Source organism: Uranotaenia lowii, chromosome 2 (genome assembly GCF_029784155.1).
Source record: "Uranotaenia lowii strain MFRU-FL chromosome 2, ASM2978415v1, whole genome shotgun sequence".
In the NCBI taxonomy this organism is placed as follows: Eukaryota; Metazoa; Arthropoda; class Insecta; order Diptera; family Culicidae; genus Uranotaenia; species Uranotaenia lowii.
In genome coordinates, this window is record NC_073692.1 from 106,648,561 (window position 1) to 106,667,752 (window position 19,192).

General features: G+C 41.6%; 3 protein-coding genes across 3 annotated transcripts; 2 read left to right on the forward strand and 1 right to left on the reverse strand.

The window, feature by feature from the left end:
- Positions 1-50: 50 nt before the first annotated feature.
- Positions 51-9,564, forward strand: LOC129745471 (phospholipase A2 group XV-like). The gene is made up of 5 exons (XM_055738578.1): positions 51-384; positions 7,963-8,337; positions 8,402-8,801; positions 8,864-8,986; positions 9,044-9,564. Exons 1-5 carry the CDS (start codon positions 225-227, stop codon positions 9,264-9,266), a joined length of 1,281 nt encoding a protein of 426 aa, XP_055594553.1. The 5' UTR covers positions 51-224; the 3' UTR covers positions 9,267-9,564.
- Positions 9,565-10,561: 997 nt separating this feature from the next.
- LOC129745928 (cell division cycle protein 23 homolog) lies at positions 10,562-12,636 on the reverse strand. The gene is made up of 2 exons (XM_055739322.1): positions 11,423-12,636; positions 10,562-11,356 (listed from the first exon to the last, which is right to left on the reverse strand). Exons 1-2 carry the CDS (start codon positions 12,540-12,542, stop codon positions 10,605-10,607), a joined length of 1,872 nt encoding a protein of 623 aa, XP_055595297.1. The 5' UTR covers positions 12,543-12,636; the 3' UTR covers positions 10,562-10,604.
- Positions 12,637-13,849: 1,213 nt separating this feature from the next.
- Positions 13,850-18,906, forward strand: LOC129744751 (Fanconi anemia group I protein-like). The gene is made up of 9 exons (XM_055737445.1): positions 13,850-14,065; positions 14,134-14,827; positions 14,899-15,554; positions 15,614-16,348; positions 16,411-16,575; positions 16,662-16,813; positions 16,879-17,735; positions 17,795-18,011; positions 18,074-18,906. The coding sequence occupies exons 1-9, from the start codon at positions 13,967-13,969 to the stop codon at positions 18,876-18,878; spliced, it is 4,380 nt and encodes a 1,459-aa protein (XP_055593420.1). The 5' UTR covers positions 13,850-13,966; the 3' UTR covers positions 18,879-18,906.
- Positions 18,907-19,192: the final 286 nt, after the last annotated feature.

Consider the following 19,192-nt stretch of genomic DNA (forward strand, 5'->3'; position numbering starts at 1 on the left):
GAGTTATCAAACAAAGCAGCTGACGACCGTTTATTGATTCTCAGGAGAAAATCAGCATCGGAGAGGCCCGCATGAAACTGTCAAATACACGGAAACCGTCCGCAGTCAGTAATCTGTCGGTTGTTGTTCACAGTGGACATAAATAAAGCGTACGGGAAAGCGAAATTTGTGATTTGTTTGGGTAACACAACAAAAAACAAAACGGAATTGGTGCTACGGCTACGATGAAGCTACTGCCTGGATTGGTCCTGCTGGCGGTGACCATTTCGGTTACCAATGGAACGATGTTCGGAAATGGGGTGCAATTTATCAAGGACCTCAAGGATAAGCTGCGCCGTAGGTTCAATCATACCTTCGAACGGAGAATATCACCGGTCATTTTTGGTAAGTTTACAGAAAATGATTCCGTCGCAATGGCCATGTACCTCAACGGCAATAACACCTTGAAGGTCAACACCCCAAAGCATTGTTTTCATAATAAGATTGTTTAGGAAAATAATCCATATTAGGTAATTGGTTGCAAGCATGCTTGGTACTGAGTAATGTTTTGCTGAATTAGGGGACTGTCTTCAAATACCAGAAAAAATTACAATCAAGTTCTCGATTCTCGAACGATTATTTTAATGTGACGTCAGATACCCCACTGCTTGCAAAACACAACTGCAGTGTAAAATACGCTATACAAATCAACTCGTTTAACGCTATATACAGTATACATAGCTAAATGTTATCAATGCTTTCACTCAGCTGATGTTTTTGGAGCCGCATAAGCTAATAATAACAGGTACAGGACGCACTCATTAAAAATTTAAAACAGTTTTAAGATTCCGATTTTAATTTTATTTTAATTTTAGGATAACCTAGTTCTTCTACAGGACAACATTTTTCATGAGACTGTTTAAACTGTTATTATCGTATTGAATTGCGATGTATGGAAGTAACGATTGATGGCTTGAAGAAGTAAACTGGAATTAAGTTAAACGTTGAACTTTCTACCTCAAACAAATAAGACCTGATCCAAAAAATAACGTCTGCCTCAACCAGTGCAGTGAGAATTTCAAGGGAATCCTTGCTTGAGATGACTTATATACAGTCACAGGAACATTTTCTGATTAGGGTGCCGCAATTACAATCTGGGTCACACACTTATCAGGCTCGTTCGCCAATTCATTGGCCAATGCAACAATGAAGATCGAATGAGTTTGTTGATGCAAAAAAGGCATTCAAACCCCTAATTTTCAAAGTTTAATAATGATATTTCAAATTTGAATTTAAAAAAAGCGTAAATAACACATATTGTCTATTCGATTTCTTGAAAGTAACTCAAGTGTGACTTGAAAGTAGAAAAAAACAAGTTTTTACAGGAAGTATGGAAACCCTACAAAAAATCATTTTTCATTAGGCGTAAAATATGGGGCATTTTTGTTACACATGTCCTCATATTGTCATCACATATCGCTTGATTGGATCATCGGATGTTTTGTTTTGGAATGATTCATCTCTTGAAGGTAACTCTCTAGCACTTCTCTCGTATGGCGCGTTATTGCCTACTGTGTTTTTTGTGTAACGATAACAATTGCCGATAACGAGGGATCAACAGTTTAGAAAGCACGTCATTGACCTTCAGGAGGATTAGTTATCACAATACTTATTTTTTTAGATTTCAATTCGCCTATACTGCCGCTGCCGGCAAGTTTGTCCCATATGCAAAAACAACGAACCGAGAAAAACGGCTTTAAAGATTTTTATAAACTTTCGTGGATTTCTCGATAGAAACTTTACCTTTTCTATTTCTTTCTTCACAGATATTAAGATAATTGTTGCAGAATTTCGTCCAATGTTTTTTTGCTTTGAAATTTGTTGATGCAGGGGAGGAAATAATGATGGGACAGCCTTGCGAGTATATTTCGCATGCGTATTAAATGTACCCGCAAAGCTGTCCCATATTCTCTTTGTCTGCGCTGAATTATTCACTTTGCTGGTTGTTTACTGATGAAAATAAGTTTGAAATGATGTTTATGATATATTTAGATAAAGTTAACGTAAGTTTATCATAAGAATTGAGTGTAGGTCTAAAATAAAATGAATAACATCGTTCCATGAATAAAACAACCTGTGCCTATCTTTTTGAAAGTTTTTCGGTCGATTATCTTTTAAGAAAGACTATAAATACCTATAAAAATTAAATAAATGCTGAATCAGAAACAGCAAAGCATGTTGGCTGCAAATATTTAATGAGATAAATCAATTCAATAAGACTTACGCGTGTGCTACCAGGTACGCGTATTTTTATTCATAGATTTTATGAAAGTCCAAGCAGCAAGTAACAGCATGACAAAAACCTAAAAAATATGGCTTTGTAGCTGACTATTTTCCATGTTTTACAACAAACAATTCAATAAGCTTCATGCGAAATTTAAAAAAAAACAGTTTGGTGGAATTTACCCATTAGGCTAAACTTAGCTTGTAAAAATTATGGGAATAGTTTTTTTTACTTTACTGTAATGTTTTATATAGTCTAACTTTCGTAATTTTAATGAATGCATATTTTGTCGCACACATTGTATAAATATTTGTAAAATTAACGTAAATTAGAGGAACAATTTTGAAGCATTCTGTAAAAATAGACATATGGGACAGCTTTGCGGGTATATTTCATATGGGACAGACATAACTTTGTATTTTTTTCATATGTGTTGAGAACAAAGTTATGAAAGTTTTTAGTCTAAATTGAAGAACTAACTGTATTTGAACGATTTTTGAGATAAACTGAAAAATGACGAAAATGCATATGGGACAGTCTTGCGAATAGCGGCAGTATATAAATAGATCAATTTTATCAACTTTATAAGATGTATTAAAAACTGTAGAGTTGAAATATATATTTAAAAAAAAAAAGAAAATGAACAAAACGTTTAAGCAAGAAGGTCTTTCCAATGAATCGATATTGTAAAAATTTAAATAAAATTAAAGTATTCTCTGTACAGTATTGGAACTTTGGCAACGACTTTTAGCATGAAAACAGGGACTAGATTTGGAACTTGGAATGTTTTGACCCTTGTCCAGCAAGGTAAGCTGACTCAACTTGCTAGAGAAGCTAGCCGCATCAAGCTAGAGATATTGGAGCTGAGCGAAGTCCGTTGGCCTAACACTGGAGAACACAAGACACAGTCCGGGCAAGTACTGCTTTACTTTGGCATACGAGGAGCACACGCTACTCGGGAACGAGGAGTTGGTTTCCTGTTAAGCCCGCAAGTCCATAAACGAAAGAATAATCGTAGCCAGATTCAGAACACGGCTTAGAAACCTTACAATGGTCCAGTGTTATGCGTCAACTGACGTTGCCGATTTGCAGGAGAAGGAGCAGTTTTACAGTCAATTTAACAGCGTGGTTGAGAAAATTCCTAAGGGTGAAATTCAATTCCACTTAGGTGACTTCAACGCAAAGATTGGCTCCAACAATCAGGACTTTGAGTGCATCATGGGGCGCCATGGTCTAGGACAGATGAGCGAAAACGGAGAGTTGTTTGTAGAATTTTGTGGCAACTACAACATGGTGATCGGAGTATCGCTCTTCCCCCATCGACCAGCATATACAGTCACTAGGGTATCCCGAGATGGCCAAACAGAAAATCGAATTGACCACATCTGCATCGGCCAAAAATGGAGAAGGAGCCTTCTTGATGTCCGCAACAAACGAAGCGCAGACATTGCATCTGACCATCACCTCGTCCTTGGTGAGATATGACTGAGAGTCGCGCGTGTCTAGCGGCGAGAGGAGAAAGTCGGATGTCGAAACGACGTTCGCCGGTTGGAGAATCCAGATGTGAAAAGGGCATACGTTGAACAGCTTGAAACCCGAGCCTCCAAACTGCCGACAGACGGAACAGTCGAAAAACAGTGGTTTAGAATCAGGAATGCCTTTATTACGACGAGCCATGGTACTCTCGGTAAAGTCTGTGGAAGATGTCGAATGAAACCTGGAGGATGGTCGATGATCATAGAAAGGCGAAAGTCGGAATTGAGCAGGCATGTACCGGGTCAGCCAAAGTTAAACGAGCTTGTAGACGAGACAAGAGAGCCTGGTCAAACTCCCTAGCCGAAGAGGGAGAAAGAGCCGCCGCCATTGGAGATATCCGATTACTTTATGACATTTCTCGCCGCCTTAGTGATGTAAGGACTAATGCTAGAATGCCGTTGAAAGACCGAGCAGGTCAGCTGTTTACAGATCAAACAGATCAGCTCAAGCGTTGGACTGGGCATTATGAACAACTCTTCCGAGTCACGAATAGGGATGGCCAACAAAACCCGCATCTCGAAACGCCAACAGTAAGTCGCATTAATGGCGTCAGCTCAAAAGTACCCTCGCTGGCTAAAATAGAAGCGGCAATCAAAGACATCATCAAGTCGAACAAAGCGCCTGGAATCGATTGCATTCCTGCTGAGATGCTCAAAGCCGACCCTTCCTTGTCAGCACAAATGTTGCACCGTCTTTTCGCTGACATTTGGGATACTGCAACATTCTCCGACGACTGGATGCAGGGTATCCTTGTAAAGGTCCCGAAGAAAGGAGACCTGCGATGCGGTAACTGGCGTGGCATAATTTTGATCTGTACAACTCTTAAAGTACTCTGCAGAGTGATCAAGAACAGGACAAAACCAACGCTACACTCCGACGGCAACAAACATGATTCCGACCTGGACGATCATGTGTGAACCACATCACAACGCTACGAATAATACTGGAACAAACACAGTATTCCAGGACTCTCTTCTGCTGGTGTTCGTTGATTTCGAAAAAGCATTTGACTGATTGAACCACAAAAACATTTGGGCGGCTCTAAGGCGACGAAGAGTCCCAAAGAAACTAGTCCATCTCATCGAAGCACAGTACGAGGCATTTTTGACCAGATCCTAAACGACGGTGTCTTGTCTGATCCAATCCCGGTAGCTGCTGGAATGAGACAAGGATGTATCTTATCACCGCTACTCTTTCTCATCGTAATGGATGAGATCTTGACTGAATCGATTGACTGTAGACCGAACCGAGGGTTGCCGTGGAATCCTTCGACTGCACATCGGAGCTACTGAACGACCTTGACCTGGCTGACGATATTTTTTTGCTCGTTCAAAGACAACAAGACATGCAGAGCAAACTCGACGACCTTACCGAAAGTTCCAAGGCAGCACGTCTCAAAATTAATGTCGGAAATACCAAGTCGATGGAAATCAACACAGTAAATCCTTCCAATTTCGTAGTAGCTGGACAACAGGTTGAGAAAGTGGGGTGCTTCCAGTATCTTGGTAGCCAGATTACGCCTGATGATGGTATCAAGAAAGACATCGAAACCCGGATCAGAAAAGCTCGATTTGTGTTTGCGAGTCTCCGAAACATCTGGCGCTCACGCCAGATCTCCCTACGAACAAAAATCCGAATCTTCAATTAAAACGTCAAATCCGTATTGTTGTACGAGTGCGAAACTTGGTGCACATATGCGGTAACGACGCGAAAATTGCAAGTTTTTGTCCGCGCTTGGTGGCCTGGCAACTGGATCTCAAACGTGGAACTACATCGACGGTGTCATCAAAAGGGCTAGAAATCGAGATTCGGGAACGTAAGTTGAGATGGATTGAGCACACGCTGCAAAGAGATGAAAACGAGATTTGCAGAGAGGCGCTTGAGTGGAATCCAGATGAGCATCGAAGAAAAGGCAGGCCCAGAAGCTCGTAGCAGCGTAGTCTAGCCGCTGAAATCCGCACAGTTGACGAGAACCTTGGTTGGCAGCAAGTGAAGACGCTGGCCACGGTTCACCAGCACTGGAGATCCCTTAGACCCTGAGATAGATAGATAGTGTTTATAGATTTGTCTTTGGTAAATGGACCTTTCAGACTTTGTATCTTAAGATTAAGGAAAACTACTTATCTATTAGCTCTTTTAAAACTACGTTTACACATGTTAGAACAGATCGTATACTAAATTGAAACGCGCTGTACGGTGATAGGGAATCCAGAGAAACTGGCGTTGTCGAAGTGTTTGGGTCGAGACGTACATGTTGACACGTTGGAGAATATATGAGGTATCAATTTGGCAGATTAGGGTATCGAAAATCAAAGTTTGCTGCAACTCGGCTCGACACTTTTCGAGTTTCGCTAAATTGATCACGCTACATCTTTGTTCATACGGTGGCAGTCGATGTGGATCATTCCAGGGAAGCTTTCGTAAAGCGTATCTAACGAAACTTCGCTGAGCCCAAACCTACACGGCGTACTCCATAATGCTACACACTGAAGAGCAGTAGACGACTTTAAGGGCATAGATATCGTCTTAACCAGTAGTCTTTCGGCGCAAAAATGCATGAGTGAACGTGAAAAATTGACTAATTTACATTTTTTTGCGTTTGCTTTCATTCCGTTTGAGTGGCACCAGTCCTCTAGTTTGGCAATGTCGGTTTGTAAGGCGAGGCAATCAAATTCGCAATGCACTTTCCTAAAGAACTTTAGATCGTCGGCATACATGAGCGTGTCAGATTGAAGCGTTGAACACAAGGCATTAACTTAAATGATAAATAATAGAGGTCCGAGGAGACTACCTTGCGGTACTCCGGACGGCATCGCATTTTTCATTTTTGTGTATGTCTGACGGTAAGCAATTAACGACTCAATCCACTCAAGCGACCAGGATGGAGAGCCAAGTCTATCCATCTTTGCTATCAGTATTTTGTACGGGACTCGATCAAAAGCCGTCGCGAAGTCGATGTAAATAGAAACGACTTGACATCCTTCTTCCAGATTGTTGTGCAGTGAGCTCACGTAGCACATTCAGTTGGTGACAGTTGACCTTTTTACAACAAAACCATGTTGCGAATCAGCGATCAAAGGTTTGACGGCAGCATCCATGCGTTCATGCAACAAAACTTCGAAGACTTTTGAGAAATCGTTCTGTAGTATTGTACACAATGTGCGTTTCCTGATCTGTGAATCGGAGTCATAGTCGCAATACGCCAGGTGCTTGGAAATGTCGTTTCTCTGATTGAGCGGTTAAACAGGTGACAAATCGGTGCAGCTAAAGATGCAGCCCTTTAGAGGGGTCGACTGTCGATAATCTTTCGAAAATTTCCTGTTCAGTGAGGGATGGCATAGGTAAGTTGACGTCGTGAGATTGTATAGAGGCTAGTTAGTTGCTATCTGTTTCACAGTCACGTGTTGAAAAAAGTCAGCAAACATATTCGTGGATTCCTTCAAGTTACGCCAATCAAACTGATGTCCACAGGAATAGTTGCATGTCTTTTCTTGCTCTTGAAGTGCTTCCAAAACGATGAAGGATCGCGTTTCAGCTTTTGTTGAATGCGGCTGATGCAGAAGGAAGCTGGTATACCAACTTTAATGTTTCTAGAGGACAATATTGCGAACTCTGATCGCGAAATCTGCGATTTCTTCGCCCGGTTCAATATCCCCAGAACATTTGGAGAGTGCTGTCAGGAATACTTCACCACTTGGCTTCTCCTTAAGCACGATTGTAGTCAAGGGTACTCCCTCAGGCCCAGAAGGTATACCATCTACATTTCTAAAACATTTTTTGCCTGTTTTGCTGACTCCTGTGAGGCTCATTTATCAAACGTCGCTGGACAGCGTCACCTTACGTTCACTGTGGAAGGGTGCTTACTTATCCCCAGTCCATAAAAAGGGGAAACACGATGTTGTCATCGGTAAGCTTGGACGCTTAGGATTCTGTGGACCTTTACTGGGCTGATTCCGCAGGTACATAACCGGATGTAAATTGACAGTTCGCACGGGAGGTTCGCTCTTCTGCCAAAATTCATCCGCCTCTTTGAGGACTTCAACGTTTCGAAGAATAATTTCTAAAGAAAAGTTTTAATTTTGTCGAGAACCCTGTAGTTCGACTTAAATATGTTGTTTAAATTTAACTCTAAGTTATCATTTTATAACGTGCTTTTAATTCAGTTCCAGGCGATGGAGGCAGCCAGCTCGATGCAATCCTGAAGAAAACGGACAGCGTGCACTTTTACTGCCAGAAGTCAACGGACACCTACTTCAACCTGTGGCTCAACAAGGAACTGCTGGTTCCGTTCGTGATCGACTGCTGGATCGACAACATCCGGCTGGTGTACAACCGGACGACCCGTAAAACCACCAACTCCCCGGGGGTAGAAACTCGCATTCCCGGGTGGGGTCTTTCGGAAACGGTCGAATGGATCGATCCCTCGCATGCTTCCGTGGGAGCGTACTTTGTGAACATCGGCAATGCACTGGTACAGAACGGATACAAGCGGGACATTTCCGTGCGGGGAGCTCCCTATGACTTTCGAAAGGGTCCAAGTGAGTTTTTTGAGTCAGGTCTCAGAAATGAGATTGAAATTTTTATTGAAACATTGAATTCCAGATGAGAACAAGGAATGGTTTATTAAAATGAAACACTTGGTGGAGGAAACCTACACGCTGAACGATGAGACACCGATCACGTTTATCGTTCACAGCATGGGAGCCCCGATGACGCTGCTGTTTTTACAAATGCAAGGTCAAGAATGGAAGGACAAGTACATCCGACGGATCATTTCTCTGGCCGGTGCTTGGGGTGGAAGCGCCAAAGCGCTCAAATGTTACGCCATGGGCGATGATCTCGGAGCGTTTGCCTTGAGCGGAAAGGTGATGCGGGCCGAGCAGATAAGCAACCCCTCGCTGGCTTGGTTGCTTCCGAATCACCTGTTCTGGAAACCCAATGAGGTCATGGTGAAGACGCTGTCCCGGGTTTACACGATGGATCAGTTGGAAGAATTTTTCAAGTAAGTCTAGAACAGAATTGGTTTATCTTCAGTTATGAATATAAACTGAGAACATTTTTCAGGGACATCAACTTCACCGACGGTTGGGAGATGAGAGAGGATGTGTTGGAGTACTCGCAAAATTTTACGGCCCCAGGAGTCGAGATACATTGTTTGTACGGATCGGGAGTTCCTACGGTAGAACGGTAAGATTTCGCTTCGAGATAAGTTCTAGATTTACAGCGGACATTATCCCATTGCAGTTTGAACTATGAGAAATCGTACGACCTTTCTGGTAAACCAACGCTAGAGATGGGCGATGGCGATGGAACTGTCAATCGACGTTCCTTGGAAGCTTGCCAGTACTGGCAGACACAGCAGAAGCAGCCAATTTATCTTCGCGAGTTCCCCGGCGCTGATCACATGAACATTTTGTCTGATCTTAGTGTTCTGGATGCTATTATCAAAGTGCTACTAGTAGATTAGAGATATTTTGGTTGAGCTGATCGTCGTAGAGAATATGAGACTTTATAATACTGTTTGCTTTAACTTTATGTTAGGGAAATACTAACTCTGGTATTTCACAAACATCATGGCTCTCCTTATTACGAAACCTATGAATTTCGTAAAACCTCTGTAAATCAATAGATTTCCGTAAATAAAAATGATAAAGGATGATATTATTTAGCAAATAAATACCCAAGTAAACACTGATTATATGTAAAAGATAAATTGTTTTAAATACATAATAAAAAAGGTTTGAATGAGTTTGAGACACCTCAAAGTATGATGCACACTTTTTTTAACACTTGAAGGCCTGACCCTGGTTTAGTTACACTTACAGCTGTAACGTATTCACTTTTCTAGAAACTACTGAACTTACTAAACTGTACGCTATTACAGCTTATAAGAAGTCTCAGGTAATAAGGTCTCAAGTCTCACAACTCAGGTCTCATGGCTTGAGTATAAGGTCTCATTTTTTATGCCTCACGTCTCATGTCTTCTATCTCATTTCTTATTTCTTAGGTCGGTCGCATGTCTCAGGTCGCGGGTCTCAAGTCTCATGAACAATTGACAAGTCTCAGCTATCAAGGTCTCAAGTCTCGGGTATCAAGGTTTCAAGTCTCAGGTCTCAGGTCTCAAGTCCTGTTTCATGTTGCATTTCTCTTGTCCCAGGTCTCAGGTGTCATATCTCATGTTTCAAGTCTCACAACTCATGTTCTAGGACACAGGTTTCATATTTAATATCTCTAATTTCAGGTCCCAAATCTCAGCCTCAGGTATCGTGTTTCAGGTTTCAGGCTTTTGTACTCAAGTCTGGTATCTCATATCTTATGCCTCAGGTCTCACCTTCTAAGCCTTAGAGGTAAGCTTCTCCCAACTTCAAATATTTCTGTGGTGTTATCCATTGAAAAGACTAAGTTATTTTCTCCCAGATACCTAGTTAATTATAGGAAAACTGTGTTTAAATCGCCGCATTTTTATACGGTTCAAATTTTGAGTGGAATGCACGACGGAAGGAAATTCTAAACAGATTTTTTTTTAATTCAACATGAAAGATAAATGGATATAGTTAGAGGCATTAGTGCGCCAATAGAAGAAAACTTGAAGCGTTGATTGGCTGTGGTGCTACAAGTAGAAACACTTACAGCTGCATCTTGCAGTTATGACCACGATTATTTTGCGTACGGTTTGAAAGTTGAACAAGTATTTCATTCAATTCTGTTTTTTAACGCTAGTTTAAAATATGGATTCGGATCAGTAAAAACATCCCGCATAGGTAAGACAAAATGTGTTTTATAGAATTAATCTAAAGAAAAAGACTCACTCAGTTGGATCCGGGTCATCCTCCATGATGATCGATAGGGAAGAATTTTCCAGCTCCGCTGCTTGCTCCAGCTGGAATTCCGGTTCATCGTTCTCGACCAGCATATCGTCGTGGGCCATTGCCAGATCAACCACTCGTCCGACACTACCCTCAAACTCAATCTCCTCCAGATCCATATCGGATGTTTTCTCCAGATCCTCCCCTTGCCGAGCTTCGGTACCGGTTGCTGAGGAAGTCTGGGCTTGTGCGGCCGCTTTTTGCGCCCGTTTGTTGGCAATGGTTTTCAGGAGAGCTTCCGCCTCACGTTTCGATTCCTCGTGGTCCAAACACTTGTATGCAAAATGGGACGCCTTATCGAACTGGCCATTCTTTTCGTAGAAATTTCCCAAAGTCATGTACGCGTGACAAAGTGAGCTTTTATCGACCACCGTTTTTTCGTCGGAACAGAACCGCAAAAGTGCGGGGATGGCTTTTTCGATTTCGTTCTGCTTTTCGTAAAGCCGGGCAAGATTGTACAGGGCAACTCCCTCGATATCACCTACGTTGTATGCTTTCTGGTAGCACTTGAGAGCGTTGGCTGCCTTCTCTAGCTTCTCGTAGGTTTCTCCCAGAGCCACCAACATTCGGCTGTCGTAAGGACGCAACTGCTGGGCCGCTTTGTAATAGTGTAGACTGTAGAATGGCATTTTGAGGATTTCGTACGCTTGACCTAGACCGTACCAGGCCCGAAAGTCTCTTCGGTTAACCTCTGGAAAAAATTGAAATAAATTTTAAAAATCAATTGAGTCAATCGAAGAAATTTTGAATTACTCACCCACCGCCTGCCGGTAGCTCTGGATAGCAGCGTTGGTGTTTTTCATCTCCATGAACTCATGCCCCATCAAGGTCCACGCGGACAGATACCGGGGGTTGAGTTTCAGTGCCCGCTGAAAGTAGACCACCGCCTTGTGGTGATCTCCCCGGATGCTGTAGTAATTCCCGACTACGCAGCACGTTTCCGGGCTGTACTTGTTGATGTCCACGGCTTTGTGGGCTAGGTGTGCCATATCCGTTTTCATGTCCTTTACGAACAGTAAATTGGAGTAGGAATCCAGGTTATCCAGCCGAAAGGGGTCGACCTCGTGCAGCCGTTGAAAAATTTCGATTGACTTGTCCACATCTCGTTTGTTTGAAAAGGCTATGGCCAATTGGGTGGGGACAAAGATACATTTCCCGAAACCAGCCACCTGTAGATGTTCGAATATTTTGATTCCTTCGTCGTTGAGGAAGAGTTCAATGTAGGTGTAACCAATGAAAATTTGCTTTATCCAATGGTTGGGAAGTTTCAGATTCTGGAGCATAGTTTTATCGGTAATTAGAGGGGCCAGTTCAACCCAGGATCCCCACATAGTGGGTTCCGCGTTGATGGCTTCAACGAAAATATTGACCGCCATTTGGTTGAGATCCAGTTTCTTCAAAATGACTCCATACAGATAGAGACAATAGCCATCCAACTTTCGGAGGCTGTGCTCTGTGCGGAGTGAAGCTAACAGCTCCGAATAATCCTTAACGTGGCTGGTTGAGTTTACGATAGAATTGTCACTCATGTTGTCCAGGCGCTTTTTCTCCTTGGACATGTATGTGGCATAGATATGCAAAAATTTGGGAACCGGCGAATTGCAATTCCGGGTAAAGTACGCGGATCGGTCATACTCGCGCACGTCGAAGTAGCTTTTAGCTAGCACGTAATCATCGTACTCCTCGTCGGATATTCCTGCGTTCAGGGTATCGCTGGATCGCCGACTTGCGGGTTCGATTGAAACGTCATTTAATCCGTGACTTAACTCCGCCAGCCATTTGGCACTCTGCACCAGACCCCGCTTCTGGCACTCGATCATTCCCAGGATTAGATCCTGTTTAACTGATCCCAAGTTTACGGTAAAAGTTTCATCCATTTTAACGCACTTCAATTCGAATTATAAATCAACGAAACCGAATTTTCACCAACATCCTGCAAAAGATGCAAACATTTTTTTTTCAACTGCGAGCTTTTCTTCTAGCGGTACCAACTAGCCGCTACGGAAAATTCGAGTTCATGCATTTTAGATTTCAGCGGTACTCTTCACCGAACAAAAATGTCTGGTGGGTTGTGAAAGATTTTTCACGAAATTGCTTCACATTTGACAAACACGTTTTATCTTTTTCTTCTGATCAAAAAAGATTATAAATTTAAATTATAATTGCTAAATCTATATCATAATAGCTTTAATTTTAACCTTTTTGAGTATCATGTCTCGCTATGAATTTAAATCAGGATTGAAAATAATCTACAAAGAAATTACTATTATTATATTATATTAAAGACATTTTACCATTTTCATGGAATTCTTGTGCACTGCAAAAATTCCACACTTAGGATGTATATTTCCCCACACATACGTCTTCAAAATTGTTCTACGCTTAAATTTTATATGATTCATATGATTATCATATGTCACACATAAAAATGATGTTCGAAATATAAAGTTTATATGATATTGACACATAAATTATATGATTTAAGTCTTTGAAAAAAATTCTCGTGTTTTCAAAATGGTCGACCTGGAGAAAAAGTTGGCGTACTGTCAACTATTTAGTTGAGTAATGGTTTATAAAAATTATAGCAGTGAATCTTCATTGATCCATTCCTTTTTCCCCGTAGGAAACTCTGACTGAGATGCTTGTTATATGAAATTATCATGCAGGAATCCAAAATAAATATTTTTCCTACAGGAATGGGCCAAAATCAACTCATATTTTTTCATCCGAAAAACGAATTCGAACATTAAAAATCGCCTTTGAGTAAGCTAGAATTTAAACGCCTTAAAGTAGGCAGATTTTAGTACAATGCAAATGAATGCTCATAATATTTATGTGTATTTAATAACTTTTATGTGACGCATATAAAAGTTATAATCTTGAATTCTATATGTTTGGGCACGTATTTTCCAAATGAGAATCAAATTGCAAAAATCTATAAGGCTAACACATATTCCAAATATGTGGATTTTTTGCAGTGTGGTAACTTTTTTTTTAAAACTGATAATTAATAAAAAAAAAAACGCCAAAAAGAATATTAAGTAATTTTACCGCAAGTTATCCAGTTTTTCGTGCAGTGTTGCGAAAATCAAGCTGAAAAGGAAACGGAAACCAAAACAAAACACCGTTATGCGCGAAGCGCGCAAAACGTTCACGTAACGCCTCAGTATTCATTCGTGTTTATTCGCGTGATAGCGGGGGTGCGGAAAATTCAAAATTCGCCGGTTTCTGGTCCCAATTTGTGATGTTTTTGTGAGTTTTCGTTTGATAAAATTGGTACTTACTTTTGGATAGCTTAAAAATGCCCCCACCAAACATCGCTACCGCGATCATCAAACTTGGTCAGCAAAAGAAAAACGATGAGCTGAAGGAGATACTGGAAAGGATTCCGAACAAAGAGGTACCTATAACATTCCAATGTTTTTCTTGTTATGTTATCAGGATGAAAACTTTATTTCAAATTTTAAGTTAACGGACCTGGTGGTTTCCAACGTGGGGGACAACGATGGGTTCAACCTGTGGCACTTTGTCCACGTTGGGTTGGCCTATTCGAGCAAATGTCAAACCAAGCGGTTCCAAGTATCGCTGGCCGTTCTGCATCACCTGAACAAGAAGGAATTCCCAACGAAAACCGTTTTCGACATTGTGTCCCGGTTGGTGCTGGAACTCCCGAAGTTTTCCGCCGAGCAGCTAGTCGAGACCATGGAATACTGTGTGGATTCGATACGAGCCGGGGATCCAAAGTGCTTGGGGTGGAAGGATATTTTCCCGGATGTGCTGAAACTGCTTCAGGAACAGGTTGGCAAGTTTAGCGCCAATGGGTTTATTCTGACCGGGGAAGAGTACCGCAAAAAAGTGCTGGATGATCTGCTCAAAATGAAGATACACAATGGAATTCTGACGCCCTACACGGCCATGTTTCGAGAGGTGACGTTGAGTCGAGATGAAACGGGACTGGTCGTTGGAAAAGTCTGTGACGCCATTCGCGGACTAGAACCGTTGGAAATACCAACGCTCGCTTTTCAGCTGTTTCATCTTTGCCTGAAGTATCCGAATTTGCTGGTACTTCCGATTTACTCGCTACAGAAATATTTTCACAAGCACTATTACAAGAAGATGCTCTCGAATGAAGGCGGTGACAGTACGGATTTCGATAGCATCGGTGAGTAAACTTGATCTTTTAATGAAACTTTTAACAAACGTCTATAAAAATTTTAAATTCTCAAATTGCAGAACCATTGTCGGATAAAGAAGTACGCGAAGCGGAAGAAACCGTCCTCTACCACCTATCGAACGTTTCCGAATTTCGCTTGGACGAATCACAAGTAGTAGCTATGTTCAAAACGTTCCAAAACATGCCAGAATTTTTGCTGACTCCTTTTGTATTGAGTGCTCTGGTTGCCATGAGCAAGATCAATCGAACGCCGGACACAACTAAAGTTGTCTCTTCTCAAGTGATGACATTTTTGGTGCGTCTCATTAACGAGAACGAACTCGAGAAGGAACTCTGCCGGCGATCGGCTTGGTGTCGGGGTCGTATAGAAGCTGGTTCCGTACCGGACGTTGAGAGAATCTTATCTATTTTAACCGAACACAGCCAAGAAGGAATGGAAGTGGTTACGCCGGGTGTAATCCATCTGGCATTCGGACTGTTGATTGCTAAGAAGCAACCGAAATTGCACATGTTGGCTATTGCATTTTTGCAGAATTTTGTAAAGAAACGTTTCATCTTTGGAACTGGCATCGTGGCCAAACTGAAGCAGTACCTTTTCGCGGACCTGGAAGCGGTGCAGTTTTCCGAATGTTTGATCACGTTGAGTCTAACGAGCACGCTCACACTTTCGGAATGCAACTCTTCTATGAATTATATTTTAGAGTATCTACTGTTGGTAAGCTATTTTTTTAAAATAACTAGTCATTTTTCAAAAAAAAAAAAATTCTCTTCTAGATTGACGGTCTCCATTCAATGCGAATCATGACATTCATTTTCCCGTTGATCCGTATTTCGCACAGAATTCGAGATGCGTTTATCGATGTGCTGCGGAAAGCAATGCATCGCAGCGAAACCAACACCCGTATGATGGGAGTGTTTGGCTTCTGTGCCTTATTGAAACAACTCAAGAACAACAACTCACGGCGTACGGTTTTGAGTGCTTCGTTTGGGAACATGACTCAGCTGTCGATCAGTGGCATGTCTCTCATGTCACAATCGACACTAGGGCGAGCTGACAACCCGGATCTACACTTCGATATGTTGGCACTGGAGATTTTGGGCGTCCTTCGGGGATGCTTCACGCAATCGTTAGAAATCCGAGAACTTTTGTACGAAAGTTTAGGTCGGGCTGTGGAATTCAACGCTAAACTTTTACCGCACGTGCTGCAGTTTATTGATTGGCATTTTTGCGGTTACTTTAGTGAATCCTTGGACGGAGATTTGGAGATCGATTTCGAAAGATGTGTTCGTTATAAGGCAGACGCAAGCGAGGATTTGTCCGGGGGAGCCGAGCAGTCTTTGCAACAGCTGGAGGTTTTCGATAACATCGGCAAACTGGCGACTTTTATGGTGCAGTGTTTGGTTTTATGTGACCAGCACGATGTTCAACACGACAACGATACCGTTAGAAAATTGCTGAAAGATATTGTCCAGAGAATCGATACCATTTCTTTGGATAAACTTGGCATTGTAAGTACCTAGTTTGAATTATGAATTGAAATTCATATTAATAAGTCATTTGTTTTCAAAAGATTGGCACCTTGGATCCAAAAACAGTCATAATTGGGTCTCACTATCTAAACGTTGTTGAAGCTGGTATGTCGTACTGCATTTGGACTGCCAAAACAGATAACGATCAACTGAAAAATCTATTAAAATTGTTCAGACATCACCAGAGCAGCTACGAGAAAATTAAGGTGAGAAAATCGTGTATTTTTCTTGAATTAATCATGAAAAAAAGCTAAGGGGTTTAAGGATATTCATATCTCGCTTTGTTTCACAGAAAATGGAACCGAAAAAGGGCGGCAAAAAATCGAACAACGAAACAATAGCACCGACAGCAGGCGGAACTCATTCGGCAAAAGCGATGTCTTTCAAACCGGAAAATGTTTGGGATTTGTCAACCACTGAACGGCTGCTGAAGATTGTTTTCGAGTAAGATGGCCTACCTTTAACGTGGAACGTTAACAACTTTAACCCTTATTTCCTTAATTTTTTAGCGATTCAAACGTTTACGGATCAGAGGAGCACCTGCAGAACCTTAGAACCAATTACGATTTCATTCGATTTGTGCTCAAAGTAGCTGCCGATAAGCTGGAAGCCCTGCGTAACACTCCAGAGTACTGGCAGATTAAGCACAGCAAACGGATATTCAATCACCTGTGCGAGTGCGCCAAAACTGTGTTTGATCGTTGCGTTCGTAAAACGAACGATCTTTGCACCAGTGGCAATAGTCAGGTGGCCTTGGTGGGAGGTGAAGCATTTAGGCAGACGCTCCTAACAACACTGTCGATTTACGAGCGCAAGTTTTCCGATTTTCTCCGGATTATAAGCTGCACCCTTGGAGGAACATTCAAGTCTGACTTGCTAAACGGTTTGCATAATATCGTCGATAAATACTTTGAGGATGGCGCGGAATCTGAAGCCGTTGGAGAAAAAAATATACACAATCTGTTTCTTTGCTTGGAAATCCTGTATCAGTCAGAGGCTATGGAATTGGAACATCTTAATTGCGCATACAATTGGCTGCAGAACTTCTGTTCAAACACCAAGCTCAAACTAAAATCTCTAGGAATTGTGCATCGGATTCTGTTTGAACTGCGGCTCAGAACACAGACTGGAGCCTATTTTGATACCATCGCTATTTTAGTAGAGAAAAAGTTCGGACAGATAGAAGAAGATGAATTAGCGCCAGGGTTTTCTCTAAAATCAATCAGCTCTCTGACGGTTGAATCGGCACTTATAGCTTTGTGCAATGTAACGAAACAACAGTTGGACGATGTTGAACATTTCATTTTGCGCACCAATAGTGTTCTCGGTCGGTTGAAATCTTTTGGCTTAGGTGATAACGATGAATGTGAGTATTTTTTTAGATCAATCAATTTTATCAATAATATGATTTTAAAACATTTGTAGATCTACACCAACTAAAATCAATTGAACGATCCATGTGTTCCCAGTTGGTTCATATAATGTCGGTTGCGACACATCTAGCCAACACTCAACTACCTCTCGGAACGTGCATGGATTCTTTACTGAAACTGCTCATCAGTATTTACTGTTGTTTGACAAATTTGACCAAACACTTTCTGTCACGTCATCCAGTCGTTCCTGTATCTCATGACTCTACCAAGTAAGTTGTTTTCAGACGTAGTCCAAACTTGATAGATTATTGATATTTTTTTCTATCTACAGGTTTAATTTGGTTATCAAATCCTCAAAACCTCTTGCTGTACGAATCTACAACCTATTTCCGTTTATCGAAGAAAATATCCTGGGTCAAGCCCAAGAACAGGACGAGGAAATCGACAATCCCAAAACAACCAACAATGCCAAGAAAAATCGTGAAAAAGTACTTCGTCAAACGAAGCTCATCCCAAAGGTTGTTTTCCGCATTGAAACGTTCAATAAATTCGTACTGTTGCTAAGCAAAAAGACCAAGAAAGATCTAACCTATCTGCTGCACATGGGAACGGTGCGGGACTTCCGCATCAAAGAACCAGCACTGGTTGAAGCCATCAAAAAAGTTTGCGACGGAAGACCTGACGATGTCAGTTCGGAATTCGGTGATCTTGCTGATCTAGACACACACGAAGAAGAAGAAATTGAACCGCTGGTGAGGCAATCTAGTTCGTCCGTTGCGCTCGGTACCGTAGAATCGGTTGGTGTAGAAGAATCGCAGATCGAAGAGCAAGAATCGAACAACGATCTTTCGGATGTTGGCAATGAAAACGTGGCTTTGAAAAACCTAGCGCTGCTGAATGCAAAAAGCAGAAAGCGCTCCAAGAAGAAACGAATCATCGAAGCAGCTAAGGAAGGCTCGGAAAACGTCTCCTCAGAGTCGAGACCCCCGGAGACTAAGAAGCGACGTTTGGTCAAGAAAAAAGGAGACTCGCCCAGAATTAACAAACAGGCACTGGAAGTGATAAATGCAGTTGCACCGGTTGTGGCGTCTACTTCGCGAACTTTGGGCCCAAGCCGACGAAGCAAGAAACTTTAACCTGTGGAGAATAAATCCTAGAATCTTAACCCAGTAATTTCTGAATAAATTACTGCAATTTACTATAATAGGTGAAGGTGATATTTAAATTTTATCACTGCCTTTACTATGTCCAGTCTATTTCGGTTCGTGTCTTTGGTTCAACTAATATGATCAAAACTCTCAGTTCACCACAGCATCTCTTATCAACTAATTAAATTTCAATTAATTTATTATCAATTGATATGGAGTACAACACTGGATAAAAAAAAGTCCCACGATTATGTTCAGTGTCAGATGAACTCCCTTCTTGAGTGTGAACCGGGCTGAATTTT